General features: G+C 35.5%; 2 protein-coding genes across 4 annotated transcripts in view; both read right to left on the bottom strand.

The window, feature by feature from the left end:
* The window catches only part of LOC113057832 (protein FAM13B-like), a 43,543-nt gene extending 39,391 nt beyond the window's left edge, over window positions 1–4,152 (bottom strand). For 2 of the 3 annotated variants that reach the window (XM_026225367.1, XM_026225368.1), the window contains exon 1: window positions 3,979–4,152. The gene's annotated coding sequence lies outside the window, so the exon portion shown is untranslated. The remainder of the gene's footprint in view (window positions 1–3,978) is intronic. The other variant, XM_026225369.1, reaches the window with a different exon arrangement.
* A 965-nt stretch (window positions 4,153–5,117) lies between these two features.
* cxcl14 (chemokine (C-X-C motif) ligand 14) lies at window positions 5,118–10,311 on the bottom strand. Its single transcript, XM_026225366.1, has 4 exons — window positions 10,091–10,311; window positions 8,962–9,067; window positions 7,197–7,310; window positions 5,118–6,210 (listed from the first exon to the last, which is right to left on the bottom strand). Exons 1-4 carry the CDS (start codon window positions 10,152–10,154, stop codon window positions 6,195–6,197), a joined length of 300 nt encoding a protein of 99 aa, XP_026081151.1. The 5' UTR covers window positions 10,155–10,311; the 3' UTR covers window positions 5,118–6,194.
* Between the last annotated feature and the right edge of the window lie 7,796 nt (window positions 10,312–18,107).

Genomic DNA, 18,107 nt, shown 5'->3' with positions numbered 1-18,107 from the left:
GCATAATGTTTACCTCTTCTGTTAAGCGAATAAAAGTTGAGCAGATAGTCCGAGCTGGTGTGACTGAGTGGATGTGGGGACTACTTTGAATATTAATGATTTTGCGTATTGTAAATAAGGTGAGAATGTGGAGTTAAAGCCGTGCAAATTGACTTGGTTCTGTACTAATCAATTGTTCCACAAGGTGGCAGCACTGACCCGTACAATTGTAGAAAACAAAAAACTAAACAGACCGAACAACAACAGATAAGCGCATAGTGTGAGAGGTTTATGAGACGCAGCAAGAGTACAAAGAAATTTTCATCGGTCAAAAACTAAGCATACTTTGGGCTAGGTCTGCACGATTACGACAAAAATCATAATTGTCCATCATTCCCTTGAAATTGTAATTGCGATTATTAATTACGATGATCACAATTTACATTGAATGAGTTTATACTACCGTTTGATGCAACTGCATGCTGTATTTTTATATGAAAATAAACAAGCTGAAAACATAACTGAAAAGCTTTTAGTGCGTTTCAATAGTTTTAAGCCTCAAATGTCAACTATACATCGGATTGTTTTCTTCTTTAAATTATACATGAGTAAAAATATGAATGGTTATATAATGTTATACTAAAACTGAAATGAAAATAATAGGAAAAACCCTTAAGATAACATGTAGAAAGAAAAAAATGCATCTTAAGCGCACAGAATAACATAAGTGGACTTTGAACGATTATTGCATCCATAATTTTAATTGTGATTAATTGTGCAGTCTTACTTTGGGCTTTACATTCAAGCCATTTTAAGGAATGACATGCACTATAAGTCGCTTTGGATAAAGGCGTCTGCTAAATGCATAAATTTTATTTAATTTAATTTTGATTATCAAAGATGATTTTTAAGATATAAAAGTCAATCATTTGAAATGACCTTTAAACGCAGCGCCGCTTTCTTAAATTGCATGATTGTCCAATCTGACAAAATTCACACAAATGCATTTTAGCTGTTAAACTTTTATCCCAGACTATTTGACAGTTATGACTTAGCATTATTTCCAAAAATGTCCAGTTCAAACATGATCTCTAAGCATAGTTTACTGGTCATTTTCCAGAAAACTTTGTGTGAAAGCCCCTACTGGAGATGCATTACCAAATCAAACTAAAAATCACTAGTATGAACTTGCCACTGCTGACACAACGCTTGTGTGTTATGTGTGGTTTGCCCAAGTAAAGTCAGAAGAGCCCATCTCTATGATATTCTGGTCACTAGATATGACTCAGGTTCCTTCTTCGTTGTAAGTCTGTGGTATTTTTATTGTCCAGTTTCTTAAGCATGAGCTGACAAACACACAGAGAAAAGGTTTTGTGTAGATTTGCTTACCACAAATGTTTGTCAATGGGATTTCCATTTGAATAAGCTTTCTGTTGTCTACATTTGCAAATATTGGGTGAAACTGACCAGAAAGACAAAAGAGGTGGATACACCACTGCGGATGTTTATTATGCAACATATGCTAAAAGCTGGGGTCCCTTTGACAAAGAAAGGACGCAAGAATCAAGGCTAATTTACAAAATGCAAATGCTTTAGGATGACTGATAGTTGAAGTAATAATGTAGGCCTAGTTTCTGTGGTTTATTCACTCACAGAATTTTTCCCCTCTTCGGTCTATAAGCTCATCCGAAATGAAGTCACATCCTTCCTAAAACCAACAGGAAGCAAACTCAAAGTTTTCACTTTTGCAATCTGAAAAAAAAAATTCAAAGCAGCCCATCACATGACCGTGCTCACCACAGCCATAATCGATCAGCTCAATGTTCAAGATCTGATTTAAAGCATTAAGATGCTGCTATTTTGTACATCAAACATATTAGAGCACATTTATTACAACAGACAACCGGCGCTACAAATGAAAGCAGTTGCCCGTAATCTAGCTCACAACCCATATGGTGCTCCAACTGTTTTCATGACAGACGGCTGGATGAATTTAAAGAGAGTCTGTCGTGTAGAAAAGAGCCAAGCAGGAGCACTGAAATCTCCTCAAGGACAGCTGGGTTTAGCTGTAATCCGAACAAGACACGTTCAGCAGGTTTTAAAGGCCTTATCGCAATACCCATGTGTACAGCAGCTAAAAACCCAAAGATGGCTACAAGATAGTACCTAGTACCCAAGCCTACGAGCGAGCAGCACGGTTTCAAGCTGGTGTGAAAGCAATGGTTTGTCTAGTTTTTCAGACATCCTGTCTGTGGCTCGTTGGGAGATCTGGTGCGTTTGGTTTTGCTTGGCCCTGCTGGACTACAAATCAAGCGGCTATCACAACAATATAGCAACAGGAGGAGCAGCAGTCAGTGACTTTGCTCCGATTACTCACGTACGCATTGAAAATGCATTTGACTTACAAGGACACAATCTATCTTTGTCTTTAAATCACAGGATTTCTAAAGCTTCTCTATTATACCATCCTCATGCCTTTCCCAGTTTTTTGTTATAACTATAAAATGATTTTTTTTAAAAATCGTGTTCACACACAAGAGCCATTTCTAGCTGGATAAATTTACTGGATATACTACAAAAAGCAGACAATTCCATGGTCTTTTTAGGATTTTATGAATTTCCTTGCACTTTCTGCCTTGTAAAAGGCACCACAATTGAAAGTTTTGCATTTTACACAATGTACACAATATATAGTCCATTCCAGGGGTTTTACATTTACACAATTAATTACATCCAAAATTAAAGGTTTTGATTTTGAATATGTATATATATATATATATATATATATATATATATATATATATATATATATATATATATATATACAAAAAAATACATTTATAAATATATATATTTTTTATTCATATATATTTTAAATTATATATAAAAATAAATTTTTTCTTATATTTTTCTTAAATATATGCATGCATGTGTGTGTATTTATATACACAGTGACAGTACACACCCATATATTATGTAAACAAAACTTATTTTGGATCCGATTAATCCCAATTATCGTTGGACAAAAATAATAATAATAAAAAAAAATCAGATTTAAATACAATTTGATTTAAATAAACAAATAAATAATAAACTGAATAAATTAGCAGGAATAACTATTAAAATAAAAAATAAAAACAATTACGTAAACACATGACTAAATAAATAAATTATACATCTAACAGTACAGTGCTAAGATGAGTATAATAAAAACGAACAATTAACCTAAATAAATACTACAAATGTTGTATTTTAGTATTAAAAAAATAATTTGTTTACACAGTTCAAATAAAACAAGGTCAAGTCATTTAAATAAATAATCTATTATTAAACAGCACAATCCTCTTCAGCTGCTGCTCCAGAAACAGATCTACACTGGATTCAAGTTTCACTTCTCAATTAAACGAAACTGGAGCTATTTTAGGAACCAAGAGCCCTCGGTTTTATTTCAGAATACGTGTTTAACATCTGACATGAATATTTATTTCTATAGACAGGATGTGGTTCTGACCATTACATGGTGTTAACAATATTCACTCAACTTACAGAAGCATCTTACAATTTCTAGCGGATACATAGATAGATAAATAAACAAATAAAAATACATTCGAAAATGAAGGAAATCTACTGAAACCTGACGCACCTTTGTTTGCGACCAAAGTACATCAAACACTCAAAAACAAACCGCATTTATGATTCTCACTATTATAAAACCAATCGCTCTTCTGTTAGCCTCGTAGCTTAGCACTGTCAACATCTTTCCTTGCTGTCAAGGCACAAAAACAGCGTTAAATCCACTATACACGCTCTTAACCCTCATTACACGAAGGCAGAAATTAACTAAATTTGTAAGGCGTAAAATACTAACATCATACAACAAAAATATAGAGCGGAAATCGATAACACGATGCAAAAAAAAAAACAAAAAAAAAAACAGGACGATCGTGAGACGATCTCTTCAGCTCGACTGCTAGCATCTGATAAAGCATCCACACTTACCAGGTCAAAGCAGACGATAAACGACAGCAAACCGAGTAATTCCAGTAGTCCTTGATTCAAATGAGGCGATATGGATATTAATGATGATAGAGACTAGCTGCAGTGATGGCCTTGCATGGCCAGGTTTACTGTAGAGTTAGTTGATTCTGTGGAATGGAGACAGTGTTACACACCCACAGCGATGTCACTGGCCACGCCCCTTTCATTCTCTCGCGCGCGTGCTCTCTCTCTCTCGCGCGCGCTCTCTCTCTCAGTTCAATTCAGTTTGTGCTTTATTATGCACAATGAAAATGGTTACAATGCATTGCCAAAGCATACACTGAATCTAGAACAGATTTGTGTGTTTCACATTATATGTTAACATTAGTAAATTGTATATTAGAAGTGTTATAGTTGAGGCTCATAATAGCTGTAAACATTAAAAAAGCGGCGTATTAAATTTACATTAGAAACACATTATGTTAAAATTGTTATGGTGTCGATTTCATTGGCAAAACAATTTTTATTTTTATTTTTATAACTATATTATTTAGCATGTCACTTCAGCGCCCCCCAGTGTTTGATTCCACACATGCAGCGAGTAGGCTATTATAGACGAGGGCGGGGCAAGTTGTCACGTTTTATCTTCCAGTGAGTTTATTTTGTCAAATCATTTTCCGTGTAAACACATATTTGTCTTGACTGCAAGAAATGCAGTCAATTAAACACACGTTGACCTTTCGTGGGAGGAGGTCACACACTAAACAGGCTAAGCTTTCCCAGTGAAAACTGCCATTTTAACAGCCTACTTTTTTTATTTATTTATTTTTTATTTTTTTGCAAAATGTAAACAGTTAAACAATTTCCCAAATAACAGAATTAATAAATAAAGTAACATCATATATTTTTTTATAATGTAATAAACTATTTAAATTAATTAAACATTATTATAATTTATGTTATTTTTTGTTTATTAGTTGCTATAATCACAGCATAAGCTCATCATTGGACCACAACTATATCCATGCAATCTAAACTGCTGAATTGTGGCAAGTTTGTTCTCTTTTCTTAGGCTACCTACCACTAAATTATATTCAAAACTATGTTATCACACAATTAAAATTCAAATAAACAATTAAGCAATAAAAAGCAGACACATCCAGTGATTTATTTAAATGTTTATTGCTGTGCTTGAAGATTACACTCCTTGGACTTGTGTTTGGTGGGTCAGTCCAAACACATAAACATTTCTATTATTTATGATTTAAATAGTAAAACAACAATTCTGTGATACAATACATAGGCTTCACTAATAAATTCTATACTAACAAGCTAAGAACCTATGTGCTTATACATACACTCTGATGTTCAAGAAACATTACATTTACCAAACAGAAAAAACAGTCGTACCACACAAATGAAAAGAGTAGCTTACAAAACCTGCACACCTCAAAGAGGAGGCACGTGTAGTTCATAATGTGAGGGCCGATATTAAATAAAAAGCTTCATTTTAAACACAGTCCCCAAAGTTTGTGTGCACGTCGTGTGGCGGTACATTTCCACCAAAGTATATATGTGTGTAAATATAAAGTCTGATATGATTTAAATGCTTGATATTATTGAATGCAGCTTTGTCTCTTTCACTTCAAAATCCCAAAGGAATAAGTGAATAAGTAAAAATTCCTCTGGCACTTTTGGGCAGATTAATGAGAAACAAGTTATTGAAAATGATACTTTGTCTCCTTTTGCATGTTGTTGCATGTTGGCATAGAACACAGTAAAGATATAATTTACCCATCCTCCATATTTCTGTTCTTTTGTACAGTAAGAACTCTAGATCTACTTTGACACTTGTGGATAGTAGTTTCAAACCAGACAGCATCCAAATATAAGTGTCAGGACCCCACGACACAATGAATCAGACCGAGAACTGATGCTTCGCAAAACATTACACGTTGCAAAAATGCAATGATCACTTCTTACAGATGGTGCTGATTCACAGGGATTTTCTCTGAAATAACTGCACATTTGGCTCATAATTACATTATATAGGAAACATTTTTGTATGACTATAAATTATTCCACATTAATAGAACTTCATGAAATGTCTGGTGTGCTTTATAAGCTTGTAGATGCTTATTCATGCTTTAATAAAATCGGTCCTCTGGTCTTCCGCAGTTCACTGGTGGTGATGTGCATCCCGCAATCTTTTCAGCCTCGTGCATAAAGAAGAACGTTTATGCCTCATACACCCTAAAAAAGGGACAAAAACAATTATTCGTGAGGTTTAACACTGTGCTTTTTTGTCTGTTGTGCTTGGGAGTTAGGGTTAGCAGCATGAAACCGAAATAGTGATGCTCTTTTCTTTCTTTTTATTTGTTATTTATCAGGAATTGATTGGATTGTTGTTGCAGATGAGGGAAAGTTAATGAAAAAAAATTGTGAGCGGACGGGAATTAAAAATGTGCATGGGTTAATCATTTATAACAGACACTGCAACATTGCCAAAAAAAAAAAATAGAATTTCAATTTCATGGTGTCTTTAAATCTTTACAATTTTCAAGAGTATTATTGAACTTCTTGTTAAGTCTGTATGAGCTCATCTATTCCTCATCTTACTCAGCCTTTCAATGTAAATTTAATACATTTTTAAGATGAAGTAAAGATAATGTACATTGAATGGAGCACTTGAATGAATACCTCTGCTCTTAACCACTAGAATATGGAAGTGACTTTAACGGTTTTCTCATTACATGACAGAATTTGATTTTCATTTTTCTCTTGGTTTTCAGTACAAGTGTCTGAAGATACTTAAATCAAGACCCATTTACTCAAAAATGACATTACAAAAAAAAAAACTACTCATTCTCCACTAACAGATTTCTTCTCTTGTTTAAAGCGTAAACTCATTAAATTTTGTTCAAAAGTCTAAAAATCTTTGATTTGCACATCGATTTACTGTCGTTTAGATATTTGCAAAGAAATATACCGAATAAGACTTTAGGAATTTAGGAGATTCTGCTCCTTTAAAGGCACAAAAACCCTGTTATTGTACACAAAACAGTTCAATCCAATAGAAAATGTTTAATCAAACCATAATAACTTGCTCTTCCTCTGAAGTATTTAACTTTGGAAACATGTCAATATGCATGAATGATTTGGGGTTTGAGCTTTACGTTTGCAGAGCTGGCTGGCATTAGTGTCTATGCAGCAATGCAGAAGCGATGGAAACGCTGTACCTGTGTTTGTCCTTCCAGATTTTGAACCACTTGACGAGGTTCTTAGTGCTCTGCAGTCTGGGGTGCAGGCAGTACTCCTGCCCTTTGAAACGGGACACATTCTCCATGGTGACACTGTAAACACATGGGAAAAATCACGGATGAGTGGATGGGAGGAGAAGATGGGTAAACAGGATGAGACATGGAGAATATTAGTCATTTGAGCAACACAGACATTTAGCAGTGATGCACTAATACATTTCATGCATGTCATTAATCATACAAATGGTAACAATGCTATTTTAGATATTAATGGTATAGCTTAGCACTAAAATTTGATTAAAAAAATAATGAAAAATTATATGCATGAAGCCAAGTGCTGAAAAGATCGTTCCTGGAGTTATTCTGAATCATCACAGCTGGTAAACAAATACATATTCAAAGCAGAATTCAATAACACAGCTTAATTTGCCTATTAAGAAGATGTTTACCACGTCGCTGGAATCACTGACGCAAACTGACCAAGAGTGCCTATAGTCTTTTATTCCGATTTTCACTTTATTATTCACCTGAGGAGCCAAGAGAACATGTTTGTTGACTCTAAACTCTTCGCTGGCCTCTTAAAGCAGGGCAGGAGCTCTTGTGGGACTGGAGGAGCTTCTAGAATGTTAAACTCACTCAGAATTCAATGCCATAAACTGAAGACTTTCAGTCCTCTGGGTTTGTTTTTCACTGAGGTCAGAGCTCACCAATGCAAATCCACACAAATGAGCTAAACGTCCAGGGATTCATTTCCAGAGAATTGGAGGCTAATAGAACTTTGAGTGAGCCACAAACTGATTTATTCTTTATTCGTATGTAAAATATACTTATGCACTTACTATTCATACAGTATAATTACCAGGTGAAATACTATATACTTTTCAAATTATCCAATTTTTTAAATGATCAATATAGCACTTGAATTGAGAATATCTGTGCACCTCAAATATTGCTGTGAATTAATCGACACAATTCCCATCTGACCAATTTCACTTTAAATCCACAGTTCAGAGCAAAATTTCCGGATCTAAACTGCAGCTAGATCACTTTTCATATGCATTAAGCCTATAATACTAAAACTACTTCTTTTGAAAACTTAAATTAAAATCTATCCAATTTCAGAATAGAAGCACAACTTTAATGTTGACTGATTTTAAAAGTCTCTAGCTCTGTAAATACGCTGCAATACCGAAAATGACCAGCAGGTGGAACAAAGTCTGGTCACGTCTATCAAAAAGAAAAGCTTGCTTTACCACATAGAAAAGATGTTTGCATCTTATAGCCTTCATAAACACGGTTTGTTCTTCATGCACTGTCACAACATAACCATGCAAAATTATTTCAAGCACATTCTGACTATAATATCTTCTAAGTGTGCCACATATGGATCCTAATGGAAAATCCAGCTCAAACAGTTTATGCTGGCAGCAGGTTTACAAGGTTAATAGCTGATTTATGATTGTCATTTATAGCCATTAGATAGTCAAATGTACATGTGGTGGCCATCACTACACAGAGCTGATTAAATGGGTGTGGACTGGATCGAGCAGGATGTCTATGCCTGACAACATTAAGATAAAATTACCTGTTTTATCTAGTAGGGTCTAGGGGCAGCTGTTCTTATTCTTATTATAGAAATTAAAAGAGGTGCTATCCAGTTAAAGAACCTAATGCAATTAATAGTCATACACCAAACACACTTTGCAAATATAATTATTACTATTAAAATTTTTTTGCAACTCACAATATCATCTTTTCTTGGCAGTAAGGATGTTTAGGCTTGATCTCCAGCTTTTGTACATCTTTGTACCGGATCTTCGGGCCTTTTCTCGTGCATCTGCACTTGTATGCTAAAAGAAAATGGATAAAAGGCACAGTTTAGTCTCGAGAATAAAGATCTCACAAAAACTGCCATGAGATATCTGATTCATGTGGCACCAAAATCAAAAATTATATTTGAATAGAAAAGACAGAAATAGAAAGAAGTCGCAGCTGCATGAAGACAATCTCAAACGAAAAGCCAATGTGAATGTGCACTCATATTTAAAAATGCGTTTCATTAATAAAACAGCATTATAGAAAATGATGCTTATACAGTATGCATGCATATTTTTAAACATTACATAATTTAGGTGTTAATTTAAATGTCATTAACAAATAGTAAAGGACAAGTACTATAAATGTAAATATGCATGATAGTTTTGTTTTCTGATTTTAACACTGTAATCAGACAATGAAAATGTATTTGTTTAATTTTTGCATTAAAATAATGAGATTTTGTGATGCAAGTTCTTATCAGGTTAAAAAAAATTACTTTGTTGTGAAATATGTCATGGCCATTACTTCTACAGATGCTTTTTTGACACGTTCCAGCATTTCTAACTTTTAAACTGAACGAGGTTGTACATAAATCATCAAACAGCTCAGCAGACTGTAGTGATGATTCATTAAAGTGCCATTTGCTGTTTTTCCTTCGACCACGAGCAGGTGAGCTGCTGCTGAAAGGCGCGTGACCTACATCTAATCCTCATCAATCTTCTCCGCTTCATTCAGCATCATCTTTAAACAGCCTCTCAGGACAGAAGCCAACAAGACTCATCCAGCAACACAAAGAGCCACTATTTACTATCACCGGCCAACTTCTGCCGAATGAACTAGACTGTCTGAGAAGAAGGGGAGATATTTGACAGTTGCACCAGCATAAGGCGCTGTTATTCTGCGGGAAAGTTGAAAAAATGATCAAATAGAAAAATTAAAACTAAAATAAAAAGCCCAAATCTATATTGATAGATTTCGCAATGCATATCTTCGCGAACTCCACAAACAACAACAACATAAGATTTCAAAAATAGGTAAACAATGAACACACTCACCCTCTGTGTTGAGTGAATAAACGGCGATAACCAGCAAAAGCAAAGCGGCTGTACAGCGATTCATCCCCAATAGTTAGTTGAGAAGCTCCAGCAGCCTCCTGTCTGTCTGTATGAAGCCCTCAAATCCCCAAATCTTGATCCGCACCCAGTGTCAGTGCGCTGAGAAACGCGCTCTCTGTGTCTGTGATGTCAGTCAGTAGCAGGTTGAATGTGCTCTCGAGCGCTCTGCGCTTCTATAAACACGCTCGAGCGCCTCATTGATATGCAGAGCCCGCTGACGAATTAACAGCGGCTGCGTCTCCAAACCGAGCGAGTTGCCTACCTAGACAGCATTTTAGGGCCGTCCCAGAGAATAAGAGATGAGACTGAGTTAAAAAGTTTATTAGGAGAGTCTGTTCGTTGTCAGGGGAGATAATTGCATTGGTTTTTATGCCTCCTGTTAAAAAGGCTCTCCTAATTTGTTTCCTTTATTCTTATCCATGCATAAATACAAATACAATCTGGACATCATATAGTCTTTAGTAGAGGAGTGCTATCTTAAGAACATTTTAGTTTAGAAGTATACAACTTTTTTTTTTTTTTTTTTTTTTTTTGCAGGTTAGTGCAGGTTATGTCTAAAAAAGTATTTCTGGGACTTATCAATAAAACATAATTAGCATTATTTAAACCTGGCTGTGAATGATTTTTTTTTTGCATCTTGCAGAAATTTTAAAATAGCTTTAAACAGATAGTTGTCTGTGAAAATAGTATTATGTAATACACATACAATGTTTTATGCTATACACAAAATGTTGGGCACTGAGTGAAATATGGACAGTTAAATGTTTAACCCAACCTTCTGGGCTGTTTTTATTTAACTCAACTAATGTTTCTACATATGGTTGGCTTAAAATGAAATTAAAAATCACATAATTGCTAGAGGCATCAGCAGTAATCAAAAGGTTAACATTTATAAATAAGCAATTTAAAAAAAAAAAAAATTATTTAATCAACTTATTAATACATGTTTATTTACTTAACATATTAATAGATGTTAATTTACAACTTATTTTGTGTACACTTTCAGCAAAAAATACACTAGCATTTTCTTTTTAAATTGAATAACAAAAACAAAACAACAGGCCTAGTTGCAAGGGCACATTCATTCACAACATCGACAATATTCCATGTTGAAGATATTTTATTTCTTACGTGACAACAAATTTATGAGGTCTTCTACATTTGTAAGGTTTAAAAGACATAAGTCAGCAATTCTGAAACATTTTTGTAGATGCACATTTTTATTTGAATATTGCACTTTAGAAACATGCAAAGGAATTTCAGTCAATAAGCAACACTGTCTAAGCTGTTTGCATGTACTGATCTATGCTATTTACATTATATATATATTATAATATAATTTTGCATTTGAATTTGTGTTTTTTTTTAAATGTATTTGTCACTTTGACAAATAAAACTAGCTGTTGTTGTCTGCACTGGCACCTAACAGTGTTTGGCTCTGTAAATGATACCCCTGAGAAGACTAGTTTCCTCCTCGTTCATGGATGATTGCAGTGTATGAAGCAAATCATCTGAGTATCTGTGTCTGCGGACAAGAGCCTCATCCCAGCTGTCATCAGCCATGCCTCAGTCCATTTCATGTCTGTCTGTGGCCCATCCAAAGGTCCAGGTGAACTGAAAAGCATGAAAATCAAATGTGAAGTTGCCCTTCATTCTGCCTGACTAGATATAAAAGACACTTAATGGTAACAGACAATGCCAATGCCCCTCTTTAACCCAAATCAGCTAGCACTGTGAAGGGAATTAACCAAAAACACAGACTGCTATACTGTATATCTATTTTTCATTGTTAATGTCATAATGCTGAGACTGTCCACTGACAGTTTAGGCAGTTTAGGCATCAAAGGAAAATAAATATTGCATATTTTAACTATTGCATATTTCACTATTGTGAAGAGAAAAATACAAACAAAAAAAATTTGTAGTTGTAAATGAAGATTATCAAGTATGTTGTAGAAGGAAACACTGCATTTAAAATGTCAAATCAATTTGCTATTTGTTGCTTCTTTGATTAATTGTGGAATCTATCGAGTTAAAAATATTCTACAATTTCATCACATAAACGATGAAGATGATCCACTAATGTTTGCCAACCACAAAGTTTCACAATACATTTTATCTTTATTTTATATTTATCTTTATCAATCAAACCCTAAAAAATCTTTCTGGAATGCTTTGCTTAAAGAGTCTATTTTTGATTTAAAATACAACCTGCTTTATATTTTAGCAATGACACTCAGTTTTAAGCGTGCTCACCAATTCAACATTTTAATTGGTGAATGCCTCTGTATGTAGAAGACAGAAGACTCAGCAAAAAGCAGGTTAGATAAACAAGGAGGCAGCATGCACATGGTGTAATAAATCTAAAATAAACACCCAATTCGAAAGATGGCTTTAATTAATCAAATCTGCTGCTTTAAGCCACCTGTTGGCAACAATGCGAAACACGCTTCATTGATCACTGCGTCACCTTCCTCCAGGTCTGTGGAAGGACCCGAATGACCCTCCACAATATGTAACTCATTCCAGTCAAGCGTATAGGAGCAATTACTCTCAGTATGTCTATAAGACCCGTCTAACCCAAAAAGCCATTTTTGACATACAGTCCTTCCTCCATCATATTTGTTTGGAAAAGTGATCAGAGGATTAAGATAGATTGCTTATATTAATCCCAGTTTATAATAAATAGAATATTATCTCAGACGTATAATTATTTAGGAAAAGGGGATGCATAGATCTCTGGTTCTGGTTTATTGTGAGTGTTCTGAAAGGGTTGTAGACGGCAGGAAAAAATGCAATTGCTAAATGCACAAAAACATGAACATACTAATGTTTGCATGACAGCAAAGTTAACAGCCTTAACAACTGTTCATCGCTTCCCATATCAATCACTGGCATCAAGGGCTGAGCGTCCAATCAAACTCTACAGTATTTTGGCACATATTCATCTGTCACTGAATAGAAGCCAGCCAAATTAGGCAGACTTGACAAGGTGCGTGATATGCTCTCGTCCAGGAAATCCGTTTACAAAAGGTGAAAGAATATCGACACCAAATATGATTCACTTGCAACAAGCATAAATTACGTGAGTTCTTTGTAAATTTAATTATTGGCTGTCGGAAGCATTAAAAGAACCTGAATTCAAGAGACATTTAAGACATGATCACACAGGTAGGTTTGGTTTGTTTAAAACGATCGCTCTGTTAGTGTGGTTCATTTGAATAAGCGTGAATGCTGCCATCTGAATGGGCCTCGGTCCACTTCCAAATGAACCCTGGTGGGGTTCGACTGAAATAAGAATGCAGTGTGGGCCAGAGATTTCTAATGAAACATAAACAGGATGTGATGACACAAATGGACAGAATGTCTTAGAAGCTACAATATGTTGTCTACTACAGTCGGCACTGGTGTCTCTTTAAAGCAGATCTCTCTCTGCAATGGAGGAATTTGATAAGGGCTTTGTCAGTTATCAGCTGGTAAAAATACCACCATATGCAATTCCATTTAAGCCCAGCATACAGCAGTTTTGGATGTTCGGTAAGTTTGCAAAATATACATAATAAAAGCTGTCCAACAAGGTTGCAAATGCATTCTTATGCCTTTAGTTTTGTATCGTTAGATTTGATGTTAAAAATGAGAGTGTGAACACTAAGCAAACAGGACTACATGTATCACTTTCTTTTTTGATCCGGACCAAAAGAACCAAGAGAGTTATATATACATATATATATATATATTTTTCATATTAACCTATAAATGCATTTACATTTCTGTGTTGTGCATTTTACTTTTTGTTCTGTGTTGGGCCATCACTCGATGTATAACCAAACTTCTGCTTAAAGGAAAGCACGTAACATGACATCGCAAAAATCTGCACGTCAACAAGCATCAAAGCGGCTCCTTGTTTCTTGATCAGGCATGTCTGTGCAAACCTCTGCTGCAGAAGGGTGGTGTTTGTAATTGCACGTAATGATTTTAGGTCAGGTTAGCCTCTGGCCTGCAGGCTCCCGGATTCTTCACGTTTACATGCTCCATGAGAGAACATGCTGGATAATTGCTGTGTAGAATTCGACTATACAGTACTATTATGCTAAATGTCCTGGAAGAATCATAGGAATTTCTGCTTAAATAACATGCAAAGGGAAGCCTACGTATAATGCACGAGAATACCTAAACAGGAAACACAGATATATTTCACTTGCAGCGTCACAAATAATTGAAAGCCATAACAGTATATTTTAGAGAGAATTATTTACACTTTTGTTTATTGTCCCCACACTGACATGCAGTATAAACAAAAACAGCTTCAGTACATACAAGAATCCCGTAGAGTCACTGGCACAAGCTGAGAGGACGGACACATCCAGTCCAGTTTCTGTATACCTCTATCAATATCTGTATTTTTCTCACAGAGCCTCGTTATGGCTGGGTTTGAGAAAGTAAATAAATGTGATGAAAACACTAATCGCTAATAATGTTATATAACACCGTCTTTGGAGCTGCTGTGCTATTCATCACACATCTGTGGTGGATTTGACATCTTCTTATTATTCAGGACAGGTTTGTTGTTGTGCTTATGTAAGGTTCTTCATTATAGACCAAATCTAAAAATGGATCTGCATGATGATTAGAGACAGGATAAACAGTGTTTGAGATCCCTTTAATGTCATTTGTTGTTCATAAAGCCAACCTTTTATAAATTTTCTAAATTCCAATAGTCATTTGACAATAACACACAATATATTATAATACAAGCGTGTACATTTTCATTAATAATGCAATATTTCTTGATGCCACACACTAGTCAAGTCATATTTATTTATAAGGATTATTTACGTGTACCGCACATTGAAATAAATCAACTCAAAATATACAATTGTAATTGCACTACACATATAATCTCAAACAATTACAAAAAAGAAAAAACAATTTACACTGACTCGAAATTCTATATAGGAAGTAAGGATTTTAATATATAATATTACAGAAGTATCAAATGTTATTGCCTTTGGGAAGCAACAAAAAAAATCATAATCACCAAGTAATTGCTTTGAAGATTTATGACAACCAGGGAGTAGTGAAGGAAAAGGTTGTAAATAAAGTGCCACCGAAACTTTTAGAGCTTCAAAGCAATAAATAAATAAATTCTATAATGAACTGATATTAGTAAATATAGGCCAGTTTTTGGGAAATAGTTTTCCTGTTATTGGCGTCAGAAATGAGTCTAGCGACTGCATGTTGTTTTTTCTGCCTCCGAAATTGAGTTGCATGACAGATTCTTATCTACTGTACAGACATTATCAAATGAAAGGTTTTAATTTAACATTAGCCCTGAGGTAGAAATTGATTTCACAACAACATTTATTAGTTACATTTTAAAACCTAGAGAGCACAAATACAGTTTGTCTTCCTCTCATTTAGCTGTAGAAAGTTTTTAGCCATGCAATGTTTAATTGTAAAAAATAAATCTTTTTTTAAACAATTTAGGCATTCAAAATAAATAAAAAAAATGAATAAATACTATATAAATTAACATATTTACAAAAATAAAAAAGTGTCCAATGCAGAACCTTGGGGAACCCCAAAGGTGAAACACTTAGATACCAAAGCACTTTTTTTTTTTTAGTCCTAACAGAAAATGTCGATGTTTAAAGGGGAAGTATTACAAAGATTAAACATATTTTAACTTTTAATCAGTGCTTGCTTGAGGTGACTGAAAATGTAACTTAAATATTTGAAATGTTACAACAGTACTTTTGGAGTCAAGATAAAATCACTGGCCAGCTTGGGTCGATTTTATGATGTTCTTTGACTGGCAGTCAAAATTATTTTCTACAAAATTTGTTTTCTTTCTTTTTCATTAATGGACCTCTCCAACACCATAATCCATTAGACAGAGCACATAACAGGCGGATGGTGTAACGTAGAGAGAAATGTGTTTTGTCCAAATCTGGCTCAAAAGTGAAGCCAACTGCTCTCCTCAATACCTTCTGATGTTTTTCCATGTGTGATTGCTATGCTGGAGCTAGGAGGGTAACTTGACTGGGTGCGATTGATGTAATACACCAGCACCCTGTGATAAACTCATGCCTTTAAAAACCTTCCGTCCAAACATCACATGCCATACTCCTCAAACCTGCCAAAGCAGAGAACATCTCTGAAGGCTCTGGCCAGAAGCAGGAGTACCAGTGCAAGGCTGGTGTTTAATCCAGATTGCATGTGTCATACACTTAGTATAGTTCCTGGGAAAATAACATCTGGCTGATTTTAGCTGTCAGAGTGTGGTCCAGAACTTCATCCAACTACAGTGTCAATAAACAGCAGTTAAATAACCTGATTAATCCCACAAGGCCTAGCACTCCCTTTCTCTCTCTCTCTCTCTCTCTCTCTCTCAAACACACACACACACACAAACACACACACACGCACGCACGCACACACACACACTAAATGGGAACATTGGATGTATCCAGGGGCGGATCCCCAGTTGGCAGCAAAGAAGTAAAGGTTATGGTCAATTTGAAAATTTACTAGCGCGAATCTTTCGTGATTCGTGATCCCGCTCGGAACTCTCGAACTGATTCAAATGATTTGCGATCACCAAACTGACTCAAATGATTCAGCGAACCCGCTTTAACTCCCGAATTGACTCAAATAATTCGCGAACCTGCTACGAACTCCCGAACTGATTCAAATGTTTTGCGATCCCAAAACTGACTCAAATGATTCGCGAACCCGCTTTGAATTCCCGAACTGACTCAAATGATTCGCGAGCCCGCTACGAACTCCCGAATTGATTCAAATGATCCGCGAAGCCGCTCCGAACTCCCGAACTGATTCAAATGATTTGCGATCCCCAAACTGACTCGCGAACCCGCTCCTAACTCCCGAACCGACTCAAATGATTCGCGATCCCGCTCCAAACTCCCAAACTGACTCAAATGATTCGCGATCCCGCTACGAACTCCCGAAGATTGAAATTATTTGCGATCCCCAAACTGACTCAAATGATTCACGATCCCGCTCCTAACTCCCGAACTGACTCAATCTGCCTAGGGCACCAACTCCCGCAATTTTCGCTATTTTAACATCTTTTTTCTTTCTCTCTACTCGTCTCTTCTCCTGTATGTTTACATTCCTGAGGCTAGCACCAGGGCCGCCACGCCCCAGAATGCAACTCGGCGCCCAAGCCCTATGCTCCAAAAAAAAAAAAACTTCCTCAATTCTCCCATCCGCGCTCGCGACCGCTCGCACCTCATGTTTGCGGCTGAATGTTCATAATTGATGGATGAATCCAATCCAGCGAAGAGAAAAGAAAACTAAAAGTTAATAAAACAAACAAACAAAAAAAAAATACAGACATAAAGTTGGCTTGAGGTTGGACGTTGGACGAATATCAAATTTAGGGACCGTCTCTAAAGTTACATGCGATATTGGTATACACTTTTCTAACGTCAGTAGCATTTGAGGAGAATGACTTATATTCATAAAAACAACTGTAATTGTTCATGTAGGTGTCAGCTATAATGCACAATTGAATTAAATGTTTGATATTTATTAAAATAATCTGTAAATCATATGTAAATTATGCTACTCTTTCACATTCATCTATAATTTCATGGCACATTTCATTTAGTTTTTTATTTGATTAAAGTTCTTTTTTCACCCCTATAGTAGGTGTTTTTTTTTATCATCATATTTGCTTATGGGCTTCCTTAAGGTGTTGTTATACACGTCTCTGGGAATATGTGCTCTACTACACACACACACACACACACACACACTGAAGCACGCGTGGTGTTTTCAGCTCTTCACTATATTGATGCATGATGTAGTCTACACATGTGCACTCCAGCGCGCTATTTCACCATTTCATTTAATAAAACTATCCTCATTTATTCGTTTCGTATACACAGACAGAAACGGCAACGTCTATACGACAACCTGTCAAAATAAA

Source organism: Carassius auratus, chromosome 39 (assembly GCF_003368295.1).
Source record: "Carassius auratus strain Wakin chromosome 39, ASM336829v1, whole genome shotgun sequence".
Lineage (NCBI taxonomy): Eukaryota > Metazoa > Chordata > Actinopteri > Cypriniformes > Cyprinidae > Carassius > Carassius auratus.
This window is presented reverse-complemented; position numbering and strand designations above follow the sequence as displayed.